The sequence below is a fragment of the Rana temporaria genome, chromosome 8 (assembly GCF_905171775.1).
Source record: "Rana temporaria chromosome 8, aRanTem1.1, whole genome shotgun sequence".
Lineage (NCBI taxonomy): Eukaryota > Metazoa > Chordata > Amphibia > Anura > Ranidae > Rana > Rana temporaria.
Window position 1 is genome coordinate 47,094,750 of NC_053496.1, and position 26,795 is coordinate 47,121,544.

At 44.4% G+C, this 26,795-nt stretch overlaps 1 protein-coding gene across 2 annotated transcripts in view; it reads right to left on the reverse strand.

Moving 5' to 3' along the window:
• LOC120946898 (ephrin type-B receptor 5-like) overlaps nucleotides 1-10,696 on the reverse strand; it is a 103,747-nt gene extending 93,051 nt beyond the window's left edge. For both annotated transcript variants that reach the window (XM_040361721.1, XM_040361720.1), the window contains exons 1-2: nucleotides 10,305-10,696; nucleotides 237-301 (exon numbers count right to left, since the gene is read on the reverse strand). In XM_040361721.1, coding sequence (XP_040217655.1) covers nucleotides 237-301; nucleotides 10,305-10,365 — 126 coding nt within the window. In that variant the 5' untranslated portion in view covers nucleotides 10,366-10,696. The remainder of the gene's footprint in view (nucleotides 1-236; nucleotides 302-10,304) is intronic.
• Nucleotides 10,697-26,795: the final 16,099 nt, after the last annotated feature.

Here is a 26,795-nt window from a genome sequence, read left to right on the forward strand (position 1 = left end):
TGCTTTGAGTAAAGGCATTTTTGGGGTTTATAATTAAGTTTTCATGTAAAAAAATAAATAATAATTGTATTTTTGTATGTGCGTGAAAAATAAAATAGCAGTGAAAGGGTAAAACTAGAGCTCCAGTGTAGTTTTACATAGTAGGGGACGGGTTAGGGTTGTAGATCTGTCTACTCGCTGCTGGGAAAATTTTGGTTTAAAAAAAAAAAAATATGAAATATTTAAGTGTCACTTACCCCTCCTTCAGGGTAGGTTGCCCAGCCAATCTCTGAGGTCTCGTAGGTTGTATCAAGTAGAATTTCTAGGGAAAAAAAACCAGAATAGTTTTTACCACCATCTCCTGTAGTAAACATTGGATTTTAAATAAAGGAATCCTAGGCACAGGTCCTCTGGGGCTGTATTAATAAGACAGCCCTGCTACTGAATGTTGCATCCAGCCCAAGCACATATATCTTCCTAGTTTTAATTTCTGTTGTAAAAACATTCTGTATTGTGTATTGACAGTTCCAATGAAAATGCCTTAAAAAAATGCCTTAAAAAAATTATTAAATAGTGCACACTTAGAAAAGTTATTTTATAAATTATATTATTATTATTATTATTATTATTATTATTATATATTAATTAATTTTATTATATATAAATTAATAAAATAATATATATATATATATATATATATATATATATATATATATATATATATATATATATATACTGTATATATATATATATATATATACACACACACACATACATACAACATAGTTTTGGTGAATTGAGCCTAATATTGTATCCTGTGTGATCATTAATTGGTATTTTCCAGGGTGTTTTTTTTTTTATGGTGGACCATACCTGCCTTATAAGTATTGAAACAGACACAGTAGTCTACATCAGAAGCCCATTTGACAGCGTGACAACGCAGGAGCACAAATGGCAGACAGGAACAGATCGTTGTCACCCTATAACAGGAAGTGCCTGAACAAGGACCCCTATGGTAGGATCACCAGGGAAATGTTTAATAAAAGGGAATAGAGAAATTGCACACATGAAAACAAAACCTCTGTTTTAAAGATCCACACTGTTTGTTTGCTATATAAATAATAATTATAGAGTATTTCATGTAAAGAAGTCTGGAGTATTTTGAAAAACACATCACAAACATTGTTGCAATACACAGTATATATAATATAATAATTCTGGAATTACAACAGCCCATAGCAGGCTAAATGGGGGTGGGTACCTAGAGTGGAGGAAAAAAGGGTGCTAAAAAAAGTCAGGCACCAGGGCCCCAACTGAACACTCAGATTGCAATTGTCGCTCCATTTTTCTAATACAAATATTTTCAAGTGTTACTAAACTCGCAACAGTAAAATCAGCCTGTATATGCACAATAGAATGCTTGTTATACGTACTGTGGAACCTAAGGGGTTAATCCTCTGCATTGTGTAAAAAGGCTGTTTGATCCTGTCTCCTCTGAACCCTACCCTTCTTCCACAGTCCCCAATCCATCTCCCGATAGAACAGAGCCTTAGGGGGCACTCTGTATATGCTCAGTTTGGTGTGCGTTGCTAGAGGTTTTTTTCTTTTCTTGGGAGGGTGCATGTGATCAGCACAGGGCCAATCAGCACTGTCCAGACAGAGGGTCAGGGGTCCTGCAGTCTTATAGGACAGTCATAGGAGAATGAAAACTCCTCCTACAAGCTTTGACCCATGCTCAGCTGAACACTGATAGAAGTCACAAGACTGCTATATACTGCTGATGAGAAAAGGTATTTATCAGTTTATATTTACTACAATAATTGTATTTCCATGTTCTGTGTACTGTGGGAGACCAGATATAGTGAATGCCGGGTCCTGGGTTTAGTAACACTTTAACCACTTGTTTACTGGGCACTTAAACCCCCTTCCTGGCCAGACCAGTTTTCAGCTTTCAGCGCTGTCGCACTTTGAATGACAATTGCGCAGTCAAGCAACACTGTACCCAAATGACATTTTTATATTCACAAATAGAGCTTTCTTTTGATGGGATTCAATCACTGCTGTTTTTGAAAAAAAAAATGAAAATTTTGAAAGCAGGAAATTTTTCTCCTTCACTGATGTGCGCTGATGAGGCACTGATAAGGCATCCCTGATGGGCACTGATAGGTGACACCGATGGGCAGTGATAGGTGGAACTGAGAGGTGGGACTGATGGGTGGGACTGAGAGGTGGCACTGATAGGCAGCATTGATAGGTGGCACTGATAGTGAAGCATTGATAGGAGGCACTGAAGGGCACTGAGGCAGCATCAATAGGTGGCACTGATGATGAAGCACTGATGGACACTGATTGGCAGCACTGATAGATGGCACTGGTGGACAATGGTAGGTGGCACTGGTGGGCACTGCATAGCAGCAGTGGCTCTCCGTGATCGGAACCGATGTCTCTCTGAGGCCCTGTACACACGTCCGAGGAACTCGACGTGACAAACACATCGAGTTCCTCGTCGAGTTCAGTGTTGAAGCCGCCGAGGAGCTCGGCGGGCCGACTTTCCTCATTGAACAACGAGGAAATAGAGAACATGTTCTCTATTTGGCCCGACGAGTTTCTCGTCGGCTTCCTCGCTGAAAAGTGTACACACGACTGAGTTTCTCGGCAGAATCCAGCTCCGATCGAGTTTCTGGCTGAATTCTGCTGCTAATCTGATTTTTTTTTCTTTTCACGCTGTGAGGGGAAAAAAAGACGATTATCATCCTCTGTTTACATGCCGTGATCAGCTGTCATTGAAGGGGCCTATAATCAGCCAAGTCTCATTGACTCGCTAAACACAGAGCGTGCTGCACGCCCCCCACAGGGTCACGCAGGCGGCACATTCCCCGGACGACATACATGGATAACCTCCCGGCAAATAAGGTTTGCGCTGTAGCCGTCTTTCGGCTATAATGCGGGTGGGAGGAGGTTGCATCTTTGTTGCATCTCAGTGCTGCTGATCTCCTGCCACCAGGGGTGGACTGACAACTCATGGGGCCCCCGGGCAATAGAAGATTATGGGGCCCCTGGGCTTACAGATGGCCACCACGCCAGGAGGCAGGGCAGCTAAAATCTCGGGATTTTCACATCAAAAGCATGTCGGTTTCGGACATATCAGGGACAGATGTAAAAAAAACACAGATTTTTACATACTGTCCCTGGTTTTACTGAGCCTGGCAACCCTGATGGGGCCTACTAGTGGCATGGGGCCCTCGGGCAGTGCCGGAGTGACTCAATGGTCAGTCCGCCCCTGCCTGCCACCACTATGCAGCCACTTCTCAGGGTGGATTTCCTGATGATGACAACAGCAGGCCATTCTTGCATAAAGTGTGTTGAAACAGCCACTTGTAGTTTCTAATGAGAGTCCATGTGACAGGGTGACAACGCAGGGGGACAACTGAGAGACGGGGGCATAGCGTTGTCACCCTATAATAGAAAGTGTCTGAACAGAGCAGGGTCACAAGGGATTATTTTAATGAAAGCTGCAGAGAAAGATTGAACTTTTATAAAATAATATTAACATGTTAAAGCTTCTATGAGATTGCAGTGATTGGGTATACATCGACTTATCTAATATTATATGATTGATATTTCCTATGGGCGCCTGCCCTCCTCCTTTTTTTTTTTTTACTCCCTTCTGTCCTCTTTTTGATGTCCCTTCCGTGCTAAGTTGTGCGTTTGCTAATCTGCTGGAGTGGAAAGTAGGTCATAATTCTATTGCAGCTGAGTCCAGCCTGGTCCGGCCTCTATATGGTGTGACTGACGGCCGCCGCTGTACGTTGTCTGGGATATCTGACGTAAATGCGGTGGCGCTCCCCAGCGACGGATTCTCGCACGGAAGATCATGTTGGTGAAATGTTTTCGGCATTGCACCTTCTGTAGCTCCTGGGGGAAACCAGAGCACAGCCTTCCACGTGTCGGCTCATGAGACGGTGTGCTTGTTAATATGAAATGGGTGGAGAACCGCTTTAAGTGTTTATAAAGAATTGAAGGCATAGAGGGAGTGCTTGGGAATGAACGTGAAATTGCAAATTTTCCCACACCGCGTGGAAACGTGCTGCCTTCTGCAGATGCACATGGGTGCCATCAGGGCAGCCATCAGGAATTAGGGGGCTCCTTACACAGCTTCAGGCATGAGCTTCAGGCACATCTCTAGATGTGCAAAGCTGGTAGAGACATCCCCAAAAAGACTTGCAGCTGTAATTGCAGTGAAAGGTTCTACAGAGTATTGACTCAGGGGGGCAGAATACAAATGTACGCCACAAAAAAAAAAAAAAAAAAAAACATTTATCATTTTCCTTCCACTTCACAATTATGTGTCACTTTGTGTTGGTCTATCACATAAAATACATTTACGTTTTTTGGTTGTAACATGACAAAATGTGGAATATTTCAAGGGGTATGAATACTTTTTCAAGGCGCTATATGTAGCAGAGTAAAGTAAAACACTGATTTCTGGATCCATGTGTCTTCTATGTGATATACAGCGAGAGAGATGTCAGAATATTGTCACCTTGTTATAATAACCAGGTGAGGCTCATCAGCCCCATAATATACAGACTCCCTAAATATTTACATTACAGCTCATTACTATTTATAGAATCGCACTATTGTTGTGTCTGGGGATGTCGGTGTGTACATTCCGAGTGTAAACGCTCACCATCAGGGGGCAGGATATTATTGCATAGATTACGCTCCATAATCTTCCCCTCGCTGCGTCCATCTAGGGACAGAGAACTCCCCACACCTTGTACAATCCAATCTCACATCCACCAATAAATGACATACGTAAGCATTTATTATGGATTTTTCTCATTTCTCATCTATTATTTTTATATCATTTTTTTTTTCTTTCTATTTTTAACCATTTCCCTGCCAGGGCCGAGTTTGCGTTTTTTTTGTTTTCTTTTGCACGCATGTTAAACCCCGGATGCCTAAGCCTTTTTCTAACACTTGTTGCTTACAAGTTAAAATCAGTGGGCCAGATTCACATACAAATACGTTACGCTGTGGCGGCGTAACGTATACCATTTACGTTACACCGCCGCAAGTTTACAGCGTAAGTGCCTGATTCACAAAGCACTTACCTGTAAACTTGCGGCGGCGTAGCGTAAATCCGCTCAGCGCAAGCCTGCCTAATTCAAATGGGGTGGGCACCATTTAAATTAGGCGCGTTCCCGCGCCGAACGTACTGCGCATGCTCCGTCCGTAAAATTACCCAACGTGCATTGCGCTAAATGACGTCGCAAGGACGTCATTGGTTTCGACGTTAACGTAAATGGCGTCCAGCGCCATTCACGGACGACTTACGCAAACGACGTGAAATTTTAAATTTCGACACAGGAAGGACGGCCACACTTAACATTGGTTACACTACCTAGAGGGCATGCTTAGTTTTACGCTACGCATCTCTACGGAAACAACGTAAATTTAGATCGACGGGCAACGCGGACGTTCGTGAATCGCCGTAACTAGTCATTTGCATATATTACGCCGACCGCAATGGCCTCGCCACCTAGCGGCCGGCCTAGAATTGCAGCCTAAGATCCGACGGTGTAAGTGACAGTTACACCTGTCGGATCTTAGGGCTATCTATGCGTAACCTGATTCTATGAATCAGGCGCATAGATACGACAATCGTATCTCAGAGATACGACGGCGTATCTCTTTTGTGAATCTGGCCCAGTATTTTTTTGGTAGAAAATGACTTAGACCCTAGAGAATAAAATGGTGGTTGTTGCAATATTTTATGTCACACTATTTGCGCAGTGGTCTATCAAATAATTTTTTTCTGGAAGAAATACACTTTCATGAATAAAAAAACAAACAGAAATAAAACAGTAACGTTAGCCCAATTTTTTTATATAACGTGAAAGATGATGATACGAGTAAATGGATACCTAACATGTCATGTTTTAAAATTGCGCACATTTGTGGAATGGCGTCAAACTATGGTACTTAAAAGTCTCCATAGGCAAAGCTTTAAATATTTCTACAGGTTACCTGTTTAGGGTTACAGATTAGGTCTAGTGGTAGAATTATTGCACTCGCGCTAACGATCGTGGCAATACCTCACATGTGTGGTTTGAACACTGTTTACATGTGAGGGCACGACTTACGTATGCGTTTGTGTATGCACAGAGAAATGGGGCGCTTTAATTTGTAACTTTTTTTTTTTTTTTTACACTGTCCCTTTTTAAAAAAATGATGATCACTTTTAATGCTGTCAAAAGGAATGTAAACATCCCTTGTGACAGTAATAGGCAGTGACAGGTACTATTTATGGATCTATAAGACACTGTACTGCACTTCAAAATATTCAAAACACCAAGTTTGGCCGTTTTGAATTCTGTAATTTTCTTAACCACTTGGAGCCCCGGCCATAGACAAAAGACGGTGGTGGCTCTCAAATGCCGGGAGGAAGTCTATTGACGTCCTCGGCTCCTCCGGCCACGGGGAGGCGCCGCGTCACTAAGGTGCCGATTCGCGTGCTTGGCAGCCGCCATGTCCGCCAGCTGCCCGCGATCGGTCGTTACACAGACAAGGATGTGGATCTGTGTGTGTAAACACACAGATCCACGTCCTGTCAGGGAGAGGAGACCAATGCTGTATCCCTTGTACATAGGGACACCGATCGGTCACCTCCCCCAATCAGTCCCCTAGAATCACTAGTCAGGAAAATATTTAAAGCAGAGGTTCACCCTAAAAACACCTTGGGTACATTATTGGCCGGGGAGTGGTCAAGCCGCAGACCAATAAGATTGAGGAAATTCAAAAATGGCCCCAACCGGTCAAAAAAGCTGACTTTCATCAGTCGTGCCTACACACCATCAGTCAAAAATCCGACCGTGTCAAAAAACGGTGACGTAAAACACTACAACTTGCTGAAAAAAATGAAGTTCAATGCTTCCGAGCATTCGTCGACTTGATTCTGAGCATGCATGGATTTTTGACCGATGGACTTCCACACAGACGATTTTTTATTTCTATTTGTTTTTTATCCATAGGAAAAATTTAAAACATGTTCTATTTTTTTTCACCGATGGAAAACAAACCGATGGGGCCCACACAGTCCTTTGGTCTGTTTTCATCAGACAAACCGATCGTGTGTACGCGGCTTAAGGTGCACTTTCCTTTAAGCCTCTTTTAGCCTGTAATGGCAACCAGCAAAGCTTGATACAATGTCAACGATCATTGGCCAGATCCACGTAGCGCGGGGCTTCTTTACGTCCGGCCTAGTGTATCTCAGATACACTACGCCGCCGTAACTTACAGCGTATTTCCCGTATCCACAAAGAATTTGGGCCGGCAAGTTACGGCGGCATAGTGTAACTGTGTCGGCGTAAGGGTACGCAATTCAAATGGATGAGATGGGGGCGTGTTTTATGTTAATACGTCTTGACCCGACGTAAATGACGTTTTTTCTGAACGACGCATGCGCCGTCCGTGGGGGTATCCCAGTGCACATGCTCCAAATTAACTCGCAACAAGCCAATGCTTTCCACGTGAACGTCATTCTACGCAAAAGCCCTATTTGCGAACGTTTTACGCAAACGACGTACACAAAGGAAAATTTGACGCTGGCCCCGATTCGACATTACGCCGAAAAAAGCCTTACGGAAACTACGTAAAAAATGCTCCGGCCGGACGTACGTTTGTGGATTTGCGTATCTAGCTAATTTGCATACTTGACACGGAAATTGACGGAAGCGCCACCTAGCGGCCAGCGTAAATATGCACCTTAGATCCGACGGCGTACTAAGACGTACGCCAGTCGGATCTAGCCCAGCTTCAGGCGTATCTTGTTTTGTGGATACAAAACAAAGATACGCCGGAGCAACCTAGCAGTTACGCGGCGTATCAATAGATATGCCAGCGTAACTGCTTCGTGGATCTGGCCCCTTGACTTTTGTGAAGAACATTTCTAGTTCTTATTCTATATTTGTTTCTTGTTTGTGGTAAATAAGAATCTTTTTTTCTGTAGTGCAATACATAAGCAGGAACTCAAATAATACACCTTCCCCGTTGTCTGCACTCAAAATCAAATTAATCAACTTATTTGCTGATATCCGCGTTGAATAGCTACTAGGGCAGGGTTGTTGGTCAAACTGGTCTCATGAAGATCATGTCTGCCCATCTATGCCATCCTTATACAGTAAGTCCCTCTTGTCTGTAATTCTACCTCAGCTATAAATGTCGGCCACAATTGCACACCCTTATGTTTGTCCAAACCTATCAACGGTCTATTTGAGTAAGAACCTAGCATAACTAACTATTCAAGTTCCAATTTACAGGCTATTTTCAGACAGTTTAGAGGGCTAATTTGCTGATACTGTATCTGAGCTGAATAGCCACTCGGACACAGTTGTCGGTGCTATGAGGACAATGTATACAATTCTTTGTCATACAAGTCCTTGTATGTGTGCTTGTAGTCTGTAAGTCAATCTCATATAAAAGACGGTCACATTTGCTTATGCTTGTGTTTGCCCGAACCTATCAAAGATTGCTTGGAGCAAGACCCAGTCACCTAGAAGGACACTGCCACAAAACCACCTCTCTTCTGAAGCCAACATGTCTCCATCAAGACCCAGTCACCTATAAAGGGCAATGCTACAAAACCACCCCTGTTCTAAAGCCAACACATCTCCAACAAGACACAGTAACTTAGGAAGACACTGCTACAAAACCAACACTTGTCCAAAGCCAACAGATCTCAAACAGGGCCCAGTAACCTAGAAGGACACTTCTACAAAACCATCACTGTCCAAAGCCAACAGATCTCCAACAAGACACAGTAACCTAGGAGGACACTGCTACAAAACCACCACTGTCCAAAGCCAACAGATCTCCAACAAGACCCAGTAACCTAGAAGGACACTGCTACAAAACCACCACTGTCCAAAGCCAACAGATCTCCAACAAGACCCAGAAACCTAGAAGGACACTGCTACAAAACGACCACTGTCCAAATCCAACAGATCTCCAACAAGACCCAGTAACCTAGGAGGACACTGCTACAAAATCACCACTGTCCAAAGCCAACAGATCTCCAACAAGACCCAGTAACCTAGGGAGACACTGATACAAAACCACTACTGTCCAAAGCCAACAGATCTCCAACAAGACCCAGTAACCTAGAGAGACACTGCTACAAAACCACCACTGTCCAAAGCCAACGGATCTCCAACAAGACCCAGTAACCTAGGAGGACACTGATACAAAACCGCCACTGTCCAAAGCCAACAGATCTCCAACAAGACCCAGTAACCTAGGAGGACACTGCTACAAAGCCATCCCTGTTCTGAAGTCAACACATCTCCAAAAAGACCCGGTCACCTATAAGGACACTGCCACAAAACCACCTCTGTTCTGAAGCCAACCTATCTCCAACAAGACCCAGCCACCTAAGAGGACACTGCAACAAAACCACCTCTTGTATGAAGCCAACAGATCTCCAACAAGACCCAGCCACCTAAGAGGACACTGCAACAAAACCACCTCTTGTATGAAGCCAACAGATCTCCAACAAGATCCAGTCACCTAAGAAGACACTGATATAAAGCCACCTCTGTTCTAAAGCCAATGTGCTTCCCAGCTTGAAGACCCAGCCACCTGTAAGGACATGGCTACAAAACTACCTTTATTCTGAAGTCAACATATCTCTAACAGGACTCAGTCACTTTGGAGGACACTGCAACAAAACCATCTATGGTCTGAAGCCAATATGACTCCAAGACCCAGTCACCTAGGAGGACACTACAACAAAAGCATCTCTGTTCTCAATCCAAAACATCTCTCAGGCCCCGTACACACGACCGAGAAACTCAACAGGCAAAACACATAGTTTTGCTCGTCGAGTTCCTTGTTCGGTTGTCAGAAAACTCGTCGAGCCAAATGTTCCCATTGCCCAACGAGGAAATAGAGAACATGCTCTCTTTTTGGCCCGACGAGTTTCCCGACAGGGTTTCTCGGCGATAAGTGTACACACGACCGGTTTTCTCGACAGAATACGTCTCCCATCGAGTTTCTTGCTGAATTCTGCCGAGAAAACCGGTCTTGTGTACGGGGCCTAACAAAACCTGGTCACCTAGGAGGACGCTGCTACCAAACCACCCCTACTCTAAAGCCAAAACATCTCCAACAAGACCTGTTCCTCAAATTGTCTACTAATTCACGATTCACAATCCAAATAGTTTAAAGCAGCATTTCAAAGTTGCCGATGACGCTTTCTCATTCATTTTTGTTAAGGTAACAAAATGTGGACAAAGAGAGACCATGGAAATTTTGAAGCTCACCTTCTAAAGCAGATACGAGAGGTAGCAGGTAAAGGATCCAGAGAAGTATTCTGGCAAGCATGATGTTTGCTGCGCTTACACCAAGCAGGTGCTGACTCCCTATTAGAAGCCCAGAAGTTGTAATCGCAAGGATGCGCTTGTCCCCTCATGACCTGATGACGATGCCCAAAGGCTGCCTAGATGGAGAAGAATAAGACGGCGAAGGGTCCCAGTTGGCCACATCATGGGGGTACACTTCCATCCTATCGACGCCTGTGTGTTGGTGTCCTCATGACGATCTATGCTCCAGACTTATACAGTCTCCCTGAGTTGTGTCTATCTCTCTGCTCTTCTAGTCGTAGGGATAGTGTGAGTCTCTGATTCTCCCTCTGAGCCACCCCACCCCCCTCCACAGCTGTCTCACTAATCTGTGCACGCTCAGTGCCCCTCACTCTCCCCCACCAGTCCGAGAACCATGTCCATACTCTCACATGCACCGACTCTCTCATCAGGGAAGAGTCTATATGCGCTGAGATGAGGACACCTGTTCATTAAGTAAAATTAACATTTACCGCGTGATTTCAAATGCCAAATGTATGCACAGCAAATCCGTCTTCTCTACGGCAAATCACCTTGTTCCTAATTAGATTCAAATAATGCAGACATCTATATACTGTATATATATATACATATATATATATATATATATATATATATATATATTACACACACACAGATTAAACATAACAATATGACCCACTGATAAGTAAAGTAAATAACATTGATTATCTCATTGCAATGAAAGCTGAAAGTGGGTGGGATATATTAGGAAGCAAGTAAACATGTTGGCCCAGATCCACAAAGAAATTACGCCGGCGTATCTATTGATACGCCGCGTAATTTCTATGATGCCCCGTCGTATCTTTGTTTTGTATCCACAAAACAAGATACGACTGAATGTGGGCTCGATCCGACTGGCGTACGTCTTAGTACGCCGTCGGATATTAGGTGCATATTTACACTGGCCGCTTCCGTTAATTTCCACGTAGAGTATGCAAATGAGCTAGATACGGCGATCCACAAACGTACGTCCGCCCGGGGCATTTTTTTACGTCGTTTACGTAAGGCTTTTTTCAGGGTAACGTTACCCCTGCTCTATGAGGCGTACGCAATGTTAAGTATCGACGGCGGGCAAATGTCGAATTTTCCGTTGTTTGCGTAAAACGTTCGCGAATAGGGCTTTGCGTAAATTACGTTCACGTCGAAAGCATTGGCTATTTGCGAGGTGATTTCGAGCATGCGCACTGGGATTCCCCCACGGACGGCGCATGCGCCGTTAAAAAAAAACGTTATTTACGCGGGGTCAAGATGAATTACCATAAAACACGCCCACATCTTATCCATTTGAATTGCGCGCCCTTACGCCAACACAGTTACACTACGCCACAACTTACGGCGCAAATTCTTTGTGGATACGAAAAATACGCTGTAAGTTGCGGCGGCGTAGTGTATCTGAGATACGCTACGCCCGCCTTATATATGCGCCGAGGTACGTGGATCTGGCCCGATGTCCTTAAAGTGGTTGTATAGTGATTTTTTTTTTACTTTTACCTACAGGTAAGCCTATAATAAGGCTTACCTGTAGGTAACAAAAATACGGTTTAGGAGATATTCCCCTTGCAATGAGCCACTGACTGCAGCGGCGCATGCGCACAGGCGATTTTTTAGCTGAATGCCCGGGAGACGCCGGACCTTGCTGGAAAGAAGTCTCCCGTGCACATGCGCGGGAGTGACGACATTGCAGCTCCAGCCACTCACAGCGCTGGAGCCGCGATACCCGGAAAACACACCGAGGCAACATGTCGGCTACCTCGGCGTGGACCATGTAAGTTACCAACGCCTCGTTCTAAGGTAAGTATTTCATAATGAGCTAGTATGCAGTGCATACTAGCTCATTATGCCTTTTGCCTTACAGGGTTATTAAAAAAAAAAAAGTTCAGCGGGTATACAATCTCGGTAAGTATGAGTAATATGATATACACATGCAAAAATAAAGTCCAATGTTTCAAAAGACTCCAAAAATGTATGCCGTTTGTTCTTGACCAAAATTATGTGACTTTTCACCCTTGTTATGTGTCACCACCACCTCTTATATACTATGCACTCACCAGATCAGGGGAGGTTTATAGCCTGTAATCATATCCAGGTATGTATCTCCTCTGACTTTAGCAATGGTGCCGTTTAGCCTTCAATGTATGTATCAGACCAACATGCAGGAAAAAAAGCTTTTCACATCCACACCAGCCTCCAGTTGCTTTCCTTACTCCAAAAGAAAAACCTCATATTGTGTAGTATGTATGAAAAAGGGGCAGTTTATTTATAAACATATAAAAATGTGCACTCACATGTCAAAGTGCCTAACCGACACTAGTCTGTCCAGCGTTACTGCTCGATATCTCCTCGGCGTGCGTTCCACGCCTCGGTTGTTTGCTCTTCAGCGTACGGAAGTGCCGTGGAGGAGGCGCGTGACGTATTTCCGTCCGTGAAGAAATTACCCATAGGCCTCTACGCGTTTCGCATGTACGCATGCGTCATAATGCGTCCCATGCGTACATGCGAAACGCGTAGAGGCCTATGGGTAATTTCTTCACGGACGGAAATACGTCACGCGCCTCCTCCACGGCACTTCCGCACGCTGAACAGCAAACAACCGAGGCGTGTAACGCACGCCGAGGAGATATCGAGCAGTAACGCTGGACAGACTAGTGTCGGTTAGGCACTTTGACATGTGAGTGCACATTTTTATATGTTTATAAATAAACTGCCCCTTTTTCATACATACTACACAATATGAGGTTTTTCTTTTGGAGTAAGGAAAGCAACTGGAGGCTGGTGTGGATGTGAAAAGCTTTTTTTCCTGCATGTTGGTCTGATACATACCGTATTTATCGGCGTATACCGCACACTTTTTTGGCCTGAAAATTAGGGCAAAATCGTGGGTGCGCGGTATTGAGTTTGAATACTGCGCCGGCATATACCAAGGCGCAGTACACTCGTGTATAGTCGGGCAGTGTCGGCTCCTCTCGCGCTCAGGTCCTGGACGTACAGGATGTGAGCGCGAGAGGAGCCAAACCTGCCCGACTATACACGAGTGTACTGCGCCGGCATATACTGAGCGCAGTACATTCGTGTATAGTCGGGCAGGCTCGGCTCCTCTCGCGCTCACGTCCTGGACGTACAGGACGTGAGCGCGAGAGTAGCCGAGACTGCCCGACTATACACGAGTGTACTGCGCTCGGTATATGCCGGCGCAGTATTCAAACTCGGCGCGGGAAAGCGGAAAACTAGCGGGGAGGACGCCGCAGAAGGATGCCGGAACCCGACGAAGAGGACACCCGAAGCCGCAGACGGACGCCGGACCTGACGAGGCCGCCGATGGACGCCGTGCAAGACACCAAAACTGTAAGTACAAAAATATTTTTTCCACAGGAATGCGGGTCCACTTTAGGGGTGCGCGCTATACGCCGGAGCACGCAATACCCCGATAAATACGGTACATTGAAGGCTAAACGGCACCATTGCTAAAGTCAGAGGAGATACATATACCTGGATATGATTGCAGGCTATAAACCTCCCCTGATCTGGTGAGCGCATAGTATATAAGAGGTGGTGGTGACACATAACAAGGGTGAAAAGTCACAACATTTTGGTCAAGAACAAACCGCATCAATTTTTGGAGTCTTTTGAAACATTGGACTTTATTTGTGCATGTGTATATTATATTACTCATACTTACCGAGATTGTATATCGCAGGTCACTTTTTGAGCACATTGGTGTTATTATATATATGTGATTTAAGTATTATATTCACAGTGTTAATAAGTAAATTTTGCACAGGGTCAGCGCAGTAGTATATGTGCCGCATATACAAACACACATTTCTCAATAAACGCTTATTGTGATTTTTTTTACGAAAAATATGTAGAAGAATACGTATCAGCCTAAACTGAGGAAAAAAATATATATTTTATATATTTTTGGGGAATATTTATTATAGCAAAAAGTAAAAAATATTCATTGTTTTCAAAATTGTCGCTCTATTTTTGTTTATAGCGCAAAAACTAAAAACTGCAGATGTGATTGAATACCACCAAAAGAAAGCTCTATTTGTGGGAAAAAAAGGACGCCAATTTTGTTTGGGAGCCACGTCGCACGACCGCGCAATTGTCTGTTAAAGCGACGCAGTGCCGAATCGCAAAAAGTGCTCTGGTCTTTGACCAGCAATATGGTCCGGGGGTTAAGTGGTTAAAGGATTTCAAGGATCTGCTACTGACGGCTTGGTGCCAGATATCACAGCATACCTTCAGAGGTCTAGTGGAGTCCATGTCAGGGCTGTTTTGGCGGCACAAGGAGAATCTTCTCAATATTAAGTGTTATGGTGGGTGGTCTTAATGTTATGGCTGATCAGTGTATATAAAACTCCTTTTATATGAAAAAGTACAAAGGTCATTCCAAACTATTAGAGCATAGGACAAGATTATTAGCGCACACCCAGCCCTGCTCAGAAATCCAGGACAACATTGTCCACATTTTTTTTATCCTTTGTTGTATCTCAGTGCTGCTGATCTCCTGCAACCACTTTGCATCAACTTTCTATCTATATGACCTCCGGTGATGGCTGCATGGCATTTCTTAGGGTGGGTTTTCGTAATGACGACAGCCATGGACCAGTACCAGTAGTAACCAGATAGTAAGCACTGAAAGAACATGTGACAGGGTGACAATGCAGGAGAGAAGTTAGGAGACAATGGCAGAACACGTCACCCTATACAGGGAGTTCCTGAACAATGGCTTTCATGGTGGGATTACCATGGATTATGGTAATGGGAAGAAATAATGAAAGAGATAAACTACACGAGTTGAAGAGACAAAACATCAGGGGGCAGATCCATAAAGAAATGACGCCGGCGTATCTACTGATACGCCGGTGTAATTTCAAAATTCCCGCGTCGTATCTTTGTTTTGAATCCTCAAAACAAGATACAACGGCATCTCGGCTAGATCCGACAGGCGAACGTCTTCGTACGCCGTCGGATCTAAGCAGCAAATTTTCGGCGGCCGCTAGGTGGCGTTCCCGTCGAAATCCGTGTCGAGTATGCAAATGAGCTATTTACGGTGATCCACGAACGTACGTCTGGCCGGCGCTTTTTGTTACGTCGTTTGCGCTCGGCTTTTTCCGGCGTATAGTTATAGCTGCTATTCTGAGGCGTACTCAATGTTAAGTATGGCCGTCGTTCCCGCGTACAATTTAGGATTTTTTACGTCGTTTGCGTAAGTCGTTCGCAAATAGGAATTTGCGTAGAATGACGTCACCGGCGTAAGCATTGGCGGGTTCCGGTTTAATTTCGAGCATGCTCACTGGGATACCCCCAGGGACGGCGCATGCGCAGTTAAAAAAAGACGTTGTTTACGTCGGGTCACGACGTATTAACATAAAACACGCCCCCATCACAGCCATTTGAATTCCGCGCCCTTACGCCGCGAGAGATACACTACGCCGCCGTAACTTACGGCGAGGATTCTTTGAGGATTCAAAATAAAAAAGATAAGTTACGGCGGCGTAGCGTATCTTAGATACGCTGCGCCCGGCGCAGATGTATGTGGATCTGCCCCCAGTTTTTTTTTAGATGTCCACTTTTTGGGGTTGATTTACTAAAGGAAAATAGACTGTGCATTCTACAAGTACTGTGCCCATAAAATGCAGCCACTGTGCCCATAAAATGCAGCCACTGTGCCCATAAAATGCAGACACTGTGCCCATCAAATGCAGCCACTGTGCCCATCAAACGCAGCCACTGGACTAGATGTCAGAAGAAGCTCCATTCGGAACTCTACAAAACCACATTAAGGGAAAAAGTAAAAACAATTCAATCTTATCAAACGACCTTAGAAACACTGGATGCCATAAACACAGCCCTATTACAGTCAGCCGACTTAATAGCGCCAAAACGGAAAACCTGCATCCGAAAAAATACCTCAAGCTGGTTTAACAAACAGCTGTCGTTACTGAAGCAAGAGCGTAGAAGGGCGGAAGCCGCCTGGAAAAGAAGCTCCTCATCACCTACAAGACCACAACAAGAAAATATCATAAAGAAATCTTCAAAGCCAAGAAAAATTATTTTTCCAAGGCTATCAACAGCGCCCTAAATCGCCCCCGCGAACTCTTCAAGCTGGTCACTAAGACCATGAATCCTGTCTGTCTTGAAGCCCCCAATTCTGACACCCAAGAATTTTGCAATGAATTGTCGGATTACTTCATTAATAAAATCGAGGGAATCCGGGAAAGCATTCAGCAAAACAATACCCCCCTGAACCCCCCCCCACAATTACTCACACAACACTCACAGAAATTCACCGCAATTAGGAAAGTTCACTCTAGAACCCATCTCCATCGAGGCCACTAAAACTATCATCAGTACTCTGCGAAACAGCACCGCGCCAAATGATATCATCCCCACTAAACTGCTGAAGGAATGCGCCGACATCTTGGCACCTCCTATCACGCAGCTTATAAACCACTCGTTTAAGGAGGGCATGGTGCCCTCCCAGCTCAAAGAGGGCATAATCCAACCCATCTTGAAGAAACCCACCTTAGACCCCAAGGACCCACTTCATCGCCGTCCCATAACAGGTCTAAACGTTCTTTCCAAGGTCATGGAGAAAGTAGTGGTACAACAGCTGCAACAGCATCTAGATACCCACAACCTACTTGATCCATCTCAATCTGGCTTCCGTCCCGGACACGGTACGGAAACAGCATTGCTCAAAATATGGGACGACGCTCTCGAGGCCGCAGACGAAGGAGAATCTTGTCTCCTGGTTCTGCTGGACCTAAGCGCGGCTTTTGACACGGTAGACCACAAACTATTACTAACTCGGCTAACGGACGTAGCCAAAGTCGCAGAAGGTGATTTATCTTGGTTTTCCTCTTTTTTGGAAAACCGATCACAAACAGTGAAATTGGGACCTTTCACTTCTGAGAAACGCACGGTATCGTACGGAGTCCCTCAAGGATCGCCTCTATCACCGGTGCTGTTTAACATCTATCTTCGTCCCCTCTTTAAAATCATTAGCAGCCAAAAACTGCTTTATCACTCATATGCTGATGACACGCAACTGTATTTCCGTATTTGCAACAAAAAAGATCACCATCTCAATCTAGAGACATGCCTCTCTTTGATAGAGAACTGGATGACTAAGAGTTACCTTAAACTCAACGGAGCAAAAACAGAACTTCTCCTGTTTCACGCCAAGCGCATGAATCAACCTGCAACAACATGGATACCCCCGCCCATTCTGGGCAAAAATCATCACCCCTAGCGCCAAAGTCAAAAGTCTTGGGGTCATCTTTGACTCCTACATGACAATGGACGCTCAAATAGGGTCAGTAGTCAGCGGATCTCACCATCTGCTGCGCCTACTACGCAAACTCACTCCTTTTATTCCCAAAGAAGACATAGCGGCCGTGGTGGGAGCAATTGTAAACTCCAGATTGGATTATGCAAACGCCCTCTACCTCGGTCTCCCAAAGTACCAAATCGCTCGTCTGCAAGTCGTTTAAAATACGGCCGCCAGACTTGTGACTGGGAAAAAACCTTGGGAATCAATCTCACCTTCACTGAGAACTCTACACTGGTTGCCAATAAAAGACAGAATTGTTTTTAAAGCACTCTGTCTAACGCATAGATGTATCTATGGGAATGCTCCCCATTATCTATGCGACAAAATAAAAGCTCACAACTCCAATCGCATTCTGCGATCCACCAATCAAAACCTGCTCCAAATACCAAAAGCCAATTACAAGTCCAAAGGAGAAAGAAGATGTCCAAGGTCCCAGACTATGGAACGCTTTACCAACCAGCATTCGGTTGGAGGAGAACCACCTAGCCTTCAGGAGAAAGATCAAAACTCATCTCTTTTGATATCAAAGGAGACAGGAACAACCAGCGCCCAGAGGCGATTTAGTTCGCATGCGTTGCGCTATATAAATTCTTCATTCATTCATTCACTGTGCTCATCAAACGCAGCCACTGTGCCCATCAAACGCTGCCAGTGTGCCCCTTAAATGCTGCCAGTGTGCCCATACTATGCTGCAGAGTGTCCATCAAAAGCTGCCAGTGTGCCCATCAAATTATGTCAGTATGTCCATTAAATGCTATCAGTGTGCCCTTGAATGCTGCTAGTGTGACCCCCGCACGCTCGCCGTCTGCCCGGCACTTACCCTGTCTCTGTGGGGTGACGACGATGAACGGGGTCCTTCATGCGTCTCCTGCCATCCTCATCTCCTGTCCTCTCCTCCTCATAGGCATCCAATAGCGGCGTCTGTTGTTTCAGCCAATCGGGTAACACACCAGAGTACCTGATTGATGGAGAGGCGGTCCAGTGTTAGGAAAGCGAATTGTCATTCACTTTCCTAACACAGCTGGGTGAACTGCGAGCACCAAGCATGGCGCTCGCTGTTTACTTTTTTTTGTCACCTATTAGAGCCTATGGCTCTAATCAGGTGCTTCAAAAATACCCCCTGCCGCTGTAATTCAGGTGCCCAGTGCCTGAAAAATGGCCGGCGCCTGAATAGGGGGTGGCAGCGGCTGCCATGGATAGATTCATGCAATGCATGAATCTATCCATTGGGCATAGAGGAGGTGGCAGGAGAGAGGGGGCAGCGCCCGTGCGCCCTTATGGATGCACCGCCACTGGTGGTTGCTGTACCATGTATTTGTATGAGAAAGTATCCCGTTCTCTTTGAATTGCTTCCTTTATGTAAAATCCATGGTCCATCTGCTTTCCTATTAAAAACTGACCACACTAAGCAGGAGTGCACACCATGGTCAGTTCTCTAGCTATTCTGGGAAATCAGAATGCTCTCGTCCAATGATCAAACTTGTCCTGGCAGGCCCCCGCTGCACAACCTTTCACTGGGAAGATCAGTGTGTTTCACAGTGCTATACCCATGGCTAAGCTCCGAGGGGCAGAGTGAAACATGTTGGGGTGTGGCCTGGCTGAGGTTCACTCTCCTATAACCATCACAGGACACCATGGATGTACAACAGTGACCAGGGATCCTACCTCTCTTCCTCCTCCAAGCTCAGTGTGCTGCTGCTTCTCCTCCCCCAGCTCTTCTGCAGCTGAAAACAGAGGGAATGCGATCAAAGGGAAAAAGGCTATTTATAATGTATTTTTATATTTATACACAAATGTTTGTCTTTCATTAAAATTGTTTTACAAGGGGATCGTTTACAATCACTTTAAGGTGAAAAAGTGTGAAGTCTTTAGGAAAAAAATGCTAATTGTGTTGCAAAACACTGAAAAATATAAAATAGATTTTTTTCTAGAATTACAACACCCCATAGGGTATAGATATATATGTACAGTGGAGGAAGAAGTATTTGATCCCCTGTGAAATACGTTTGCCCACTGACAAAGAAATGACCAGTCTATGATTTTTGGTAGGTTTATGTTAGGTACTGGGATCAGTAGCCACATGGGACAGCTACCACTAGGACTACTATTTTTTTGCTACACCATAGGGCAGGGCTCGACAAAATCCAGGCGCCTGGTCGCAATTGCGACTAAAATTAGCGACCTGGCGCCCGGGGAAGCTTAGGCCTGCAGGAGGCCGCAAAGCCGCGACCTCAATTACCGGCCGGCGCGGCCTTCTGCAGGCCTAAGTTTCCTTCTGTGATCTGGCGCCATCTTGTGGTGGCCATTGGCATGACAAGCAAATCAGCAATTCTAATGGAGCTTCCCCAGTGTTTTTACTGCCATCTCCTTCCCTCTAATTGGAGCCCCCAAACATTATATATATTTTTTATTTTAACACCCTAGAGAATAAAATGGCGGTCGTTGCAATACTTTCTGTCACACCGTATTTGCGCAGCGGTCTTACAAGCGCACTTTTTTTGGGAAAAAATACACTTGTTTTAATTAAAAAATAAGACAACAGTAAAGTTAGCCCAATTTTATTTTTTTATATTGTGAAAGATAAAGTTACGCTGAGTAAATTGATGCCCAACATGTCACGCTTCAAAATTGCGTCCGCTCGTGGAATGGCGACAAACTTTTACCCTTTAAAATGTCCATAGGCGACGTTTAAAAAATTCTACAGGTTGCATGTTTTGAGTTACAGAGGTGGTCTAATGCCGCGTACAGACGGTCGTTTTTTGTGATGAAAAAAAAAAACGACGTTTTAAATCATGAAATAAAACAACGTTTTTGAAACTTCATTTTCAAAAACGACGTTGCCTACACACCATCGTTTTTTAAAAATGCTCTAGCAAAGCGTGGTTATGTTCAGCACTCTTTTCCATTGAAGCTCGCTTCATAACTTGCTTCTGAGCATGCGCGGGTTTAAAAACGTCGTTTTGCCCACACACTATCATTTTAATTGACACAAAAAACAACGTTTTGAAAAACGACACCAAAAATTCAAGCATGTTCGAATTTTTTTTTGGTCGTTTTTACAGAAGGCAAAAAAAACAACGTTTTCCCCCACACACGGTCATTTTAAATTACGTTTTCAAAAACGACGTTTTTTTTTTTCATCACAAAAAACGACCGTCTGTACGCGGCATTAGGCTAGAGTTATTGCTCTCGCTCTACTAGTCGCGTTGATACCTCACATGTGTGGTTTGAATACCGTTTACATATGTGGGCACTACTCACATATGCGTTCGCTTCTGCGCGCAAGCTCGGCAGGACGAGGCGCATTTTGTGGCTCCTAATTTTTTTAGCTGGCTCCTAGATTCCAAGCAAATTTGTCAAACCCTACCATTGGGGCCCACGGTCCCTGCCTGCAAAGGGCATATTTTGCTTTGGGCCTTGCTGAGCTAGTGTTAGGCCTGCAATTCAGTGCTACCTGGTCCTGGGAGTTGTAGTTCTACTAACAAGTTTGTGCTGGATGTAGAAGAGAGGTCTGGGATGGGTGCAGAGACAGTGGAGTGGACTGAGGTGGCAGTGGCATGGGCAGTGGAAATAGGCAGCTGCAGCCAGGAGGGCTGGCAGGGTCTGAAGAGGTGGTACTGGGATCAGTAGCCACATGGGACAGCTAGCACTAGGACTACCATTTTTTTGCCACATCAAGGGGCCCATGGTCCCTGCCTGAAAGGGGCAGTTTTTGCTTTGGACCTGGCTGAACTAGTGTTAGGCCTGCAATTCAGTGCTAGCTGGTCCTGGGAGTTGCAGTTCTACTAACAAGTTTGTGCTGGAGGTAGAATAGAGGAAGTTGTTTATAACGGAGGTGTATATAGTTCTCAGTCCCTATTGCTTTTATAATTAAGTGGGCATCCCATATCTACCCTTTCCCCATCCAAGTTACAATCCCTGAAATAAAAAAATGAAAAAAAAAAAAAGGTACAAGGACTATTTCTTGACTACTGAGTGTCTGAAGATTTGTGTGCCTGGCTGTGAAGGGTGAGAGGCAGGCCATATCTACCAGCAGCCCTTATGTATAGTATGTATGCTAAAAGGTAGGTACCTGGAGTGAAAAAAGGACATGCACCAAGGCGTCCACTAGATAAAAAGAGGAGAGACACGAGAGCCCTTATGGGGATTTGCTATATCGGATAAAGGACTTGAGTCTGCCAATGTGAATGACCATAGGATAATGGAAAACACAACCTTCCTTATAGGTTGTGGAGAATATGACCTTCTCTATGCAGAATATGCAGGGAGATGTTCTTAAAGCAGTTCTCAAGTCAAGTGGTTGTATGCAGTAAGGTAAAAAACCTTCTGTGATGCAGAAGCCCCCGAACCCCTCTTATGCTCACCTGAGTCCGAACCGATCCAGAAACGCGGCTGTCTCCAACCTCCCTGGGCAGATTGATAGCAGCGGCAGCCATTGGCTCCAACTGCTATCAATCAAATGCTGTGGTGAGGGAGCGGGGGGCAGGGCCGAGTCGCCCAGTCAGTGTCAATAGACGCAGACTGGGTGGCTCGGGATTGAGAACGCACAGGTGGCATGGGCCACTTTCCCTGGGGACACTTGCTGAAGAGGAGGGGCCTGGAGCTCCGTCTGGGGACCTCAGAAAAGAAGGGTGGGGTCTGCTCTGTTCAAAACCATTGCACAGTGCAGGTAAGTATGACATGTTTGTTATTTTAGTTAAAAAAAATTATATTCACTTTAATGCAGTTGCTGCATTAAGGTAAAATAAATGTCCCAGTAACTGTATCCCCCCCTCACCTCCCTAAACACCTACCTTTATCGATCCAGCCCTGTGCCTGTCTGCAGCGGCACTCTCCTCTCTTCTTTTTCTCACAGGACACAGAGGGAGCAGCGGAAGCCATTGGCTCCTGCTTCTGTCAATTAAATCTTGTAAGGAGGGACCGGGGCTGAGCCGAGATGTGTGTGTCTACGGACGGTGTCTATGGATGCGCACAGCCCGGCTCAGTGTGTCTACAGACAGTGGCCCGGATTCAGAAACGAGATACGACGGCGTATCTCCTGATACGCCGTCGTATCTCTGAGTGCGGGCCGTCGTATCTATGCGCCGGATTCAGAGAATCAGTTACGCATAGATTTCCCTAAGATCCGACCGGCATAAGTGTCTTACACCTTCGTATCTTAGGCTGCATATTTACGTTGGCCGCTAGGTGGCGCTTCCGTAAAGTTAAGCAAGGATTATGCTAATGAGGTATTTACGCCGATTCAGAAACGTACGTCCCGCCGGCGCATTTTTTTACGTTGTTTACATTAGGCTTTTTTCGGCGTATAGTTACCCCTGCTATATGAGGCGTAGCTAATGTTAAGTATGGCCGTCGTTCCCGCGCCGAGTTTTGAAAATTTTACGTCGTTTGAGTAAGTCGTTCGCGAATAGGGCTGGACATCATTTACGTTGAATCCAATACGTCCTTGCGGCGTACTTTGGAGCCATGCAGACCGTTCTGGGAGTATAAAACTTTATTATTTTAAGAAAAAAAAAAGTATTTATAAAAACTTTAATGCAATCCAATCCTAGGATCGCACAAAGGATCTGGATTGTGTAGATAAACAGGGGGCAAACAAAAAAAGGCCCATTATTAATTTGCCTGTGGGCTGATTAGTGACTACTTAAAGTGGAGTTCCACCCACATTTCAAACTCTTTATGGAGGGACGGGTAGCTACCACTCCCATTTCCAGTAAGACAAGTCACGGCAATCTGAGCCAGAATCTCTGCCTCCCTCCTTACCCCGCAGCCTTCTGGTACACATCACAGGTCCCAGAAGACTAATGGACCATTCACAAAGAGCAGCGCGACTCGCGCATGCGCAGTGGGAAACCACAAGCCTTTATTGCCTGTTTCCCTTACTTACCAGGCTGGCGCCTGCCCCTGAAGCCGACTGAAGAATCAGCTCGGGTAAGGACATTGCGGGATCCCAGGACAGGTAAGTGTCATTATCTTAAAAGTCAGCAGCTACAGTATTTGTAACTAATGATTACATTTTGTGGGGGGTACCCCAGTGCTCCCCTTTAACGTCACTTCATCAGTTATAGCTGTGGCACAGGTTCTATAAAAAACACATAAAGTCTTCAAAAAATATGCCACAAAAGGAAAATATATTTTAGTAACAATAAAAACACCAACAGTGAGTAATAATGATGTACATCTAAAAATGTACAAATATGATGTGGTGAACTTACTGAACTGTGTTACTTACAGTTCTCTTTTGTATTTGTATGTGATAAATTAAAACTTTTCTGTTAAAGAAAAAAAAAATAGAAAAATTACAATAATAAGAGGCATTCTGAATTAAAGGGACTAAAATTCATTCAAATCTCAATAAATTATATGAAATGCTAGTATAAAAATAGTAAAAAGAATAGGGAATCGATCAACACATGTGTATATAAATACAATCAAAAATAATAAAAGATAAAGATAGTAATTAATATAAATATGTAGAGCAGCAAAAAAAAAAAAAAAATACAAAACCTGAAAACCGTCTTGATTTCAGGAAGTCATTTGTTCCAAACAGGTAGAGTTCACATACAGGCAGTTCTCCTTATTACCAGTAGGTGGAGTATGATGTATAGCTAGCTACCATGACTTATTCTGCTACTTGAGCAGCTACACATCTTGCACCACCTACTGGTAATATAGAGAACTGCATGTATGTGAACTATATTTATATGAACAGATAAAGTATGTATACTATTCATATCTACTAATATCTACTAATCCCTTTTGTACTATTATTTTACTAGCTTTTACTTACTCTTTATATGAATTACTGGGTTTGTAATGCGTTTAAGGAGAAGGAAAGGTGTTCTGTAGTCCCAACTCATTTTCTTTCCTAGGGAGACATTGCTGCTCCTCCATAGATACAGCACAGTGAAGGAGGGCACCTCTGACCTATATTATATAATTATATATTATAGGAGAATAACAAGTGTTCTGTAGTCCCAACTCATTTCCGTTTTTGATGCGTTTCAATGGGAGATGCATTTTTGTTGTTTTTTTTTTTTTTTTACTGACCAAATATTCACAAAAAATTAGGCAAGCAGGATTTTTTACACCGCAGCGAACCAGTGTGAAGACATACATAAAATTTAAAGGGAAGCATTTTTATTCTGCTTTTTTTAGCTTTTTTTTAATTCAAAAGCACTTTAGACCCCTTTCACATAGAAGCGTTTTTCATGCGGTACAGCGCTAAAAATAGCGCTGCTATACCGCATGAAAAAATCATGCCCTGCAGGCTTCAATGTGAAAGCATCTTTGGAACGGTATAGGAGCAGGGTGTTTACCGCTCCTATACCGCGCCTTCCCATTGAAATCAATGGGAAACCGTGGTAACACCGCGGTAATACCGCCCGCATTGCAATGCGGGCGGTATTAACCCTTTTTCGGCTGCTAGCAGGGGTTAAAACCTCACCGCTAACGCCCGAATATCGCGGTAAATACGACGGTATATCGGCGCTAAAAATAGCGCGGCTATACCGTCACCACACCTCCGCTGCCCAATGTGAAAGCAGCCTTAACCACTTCAATACAGGGCACTTTCACCCCCTTCCTGCCCAAGCCATTTTTCAGCTTTCAGCGCTGTCACACTTTGAAGGACAATTTTGCGGTCATGCAACACTTTACCCAAATGAAATTTTAATTTTTTTTTTCCCCACAAATAGAGCTTTGTTTTCGTGGTATTTGATCACCTCTGCGGTTTTTATTTGTTTCGCTATAAACAAAATAAGAGCGACAATTTTGAAAAAAAAAAAGCAATATTTTTAACGTTTTGCTATAATAAATATGCCCAAAAATATATATATATAAAAATACAATTTTCCTCAGTTTTGGCCGATACATATTCTTCTACATATTTTTGGTAAAAAAAAAATCTTAATAAGCGTTTATTGATTGGTTTGCCCAAAAGTTATAGCGGCTACAAAATAGGGGATAGATTTATAGCATTTTTATTTTTAATTTATTTTTTACTAGTAATGGCGGCGATCTGCGATTTTTATCGTGACTGCGATATTGCGGCGGACACATCGGACACTTTTGACACTATTTTGGGACCATTCATATTTATACAGCGAACAGTGGTATAAATATGCACTGATTACTGTGTAAATGTGACTGGCAGGGAAGGGGTTAACACTAGGTGGCGATCAAGGGGTTAAATGTGTAGCCTAGTGAGTGTTCTAACTGTGGGGGGAGGGGACTGATTGGGGGAGGTGACCGATCTGTGTCCCTATGTACAAGGGACACAGCATCGGTCTCCTCTCCCTGACAGGACGTGGAACTCTGTGTTTACACACATAGATCCACGGTCCTGCTCAGTTACTGGGCAATCGCGGGTGCCCGGCGGCTGCCGGGCACACGCATCGGGTTCCCAGTAATGCGGCGGTGCACGCGCCGGCGGGTGTGCACCCCCTAGTGGTACGGCAAGGCGACAACGTCATATGACGTCCTCCCAGAACGCGAGGATTATCGTGCCGCCGTCAATTGACGGCGGCCGGTATTAAAGCGGTTAAAAACTGCTCAGTGTGAGAGTAGCCTAATGCATTCCCTGCATTAAGGTAAAAAACCTACAGCATGCAGCTCCCCCTCATCACCCTCTTATACTTACCTGACCCTGATCTTGATTCAGTGATGTTCATGGGAGCAGAGGGTCTCTTAGCTCTCTCCCTCCTCATTGGCTCAAAGACAGTAGCCAGCAGGCACACAATAGACATGCAAAGTGGGGTCCCAGAGGAAGCAGATACAAATGCCCCCAGACCAAGTGGCTTGGTATGGGGGGCACTCCACGGGGAGGAGGATCTAGGAGCGCCAGCGGGGAACTCCAGAAGAGGAGGATCCGGGCTGCTCTATGTAAAACCATTACACAAAGCAGGTAAGTATGACATGTTTGTATTTCAATAAAAAAAAAAAATCAAGCATTTACAATCACTTTAAGGTCTCGTTCACTCTATTGTAGCGTGACAACTAGAGTAAAATCATGCAATAACGTGCAGGTATAGGAAACGGGCAAAAGACAT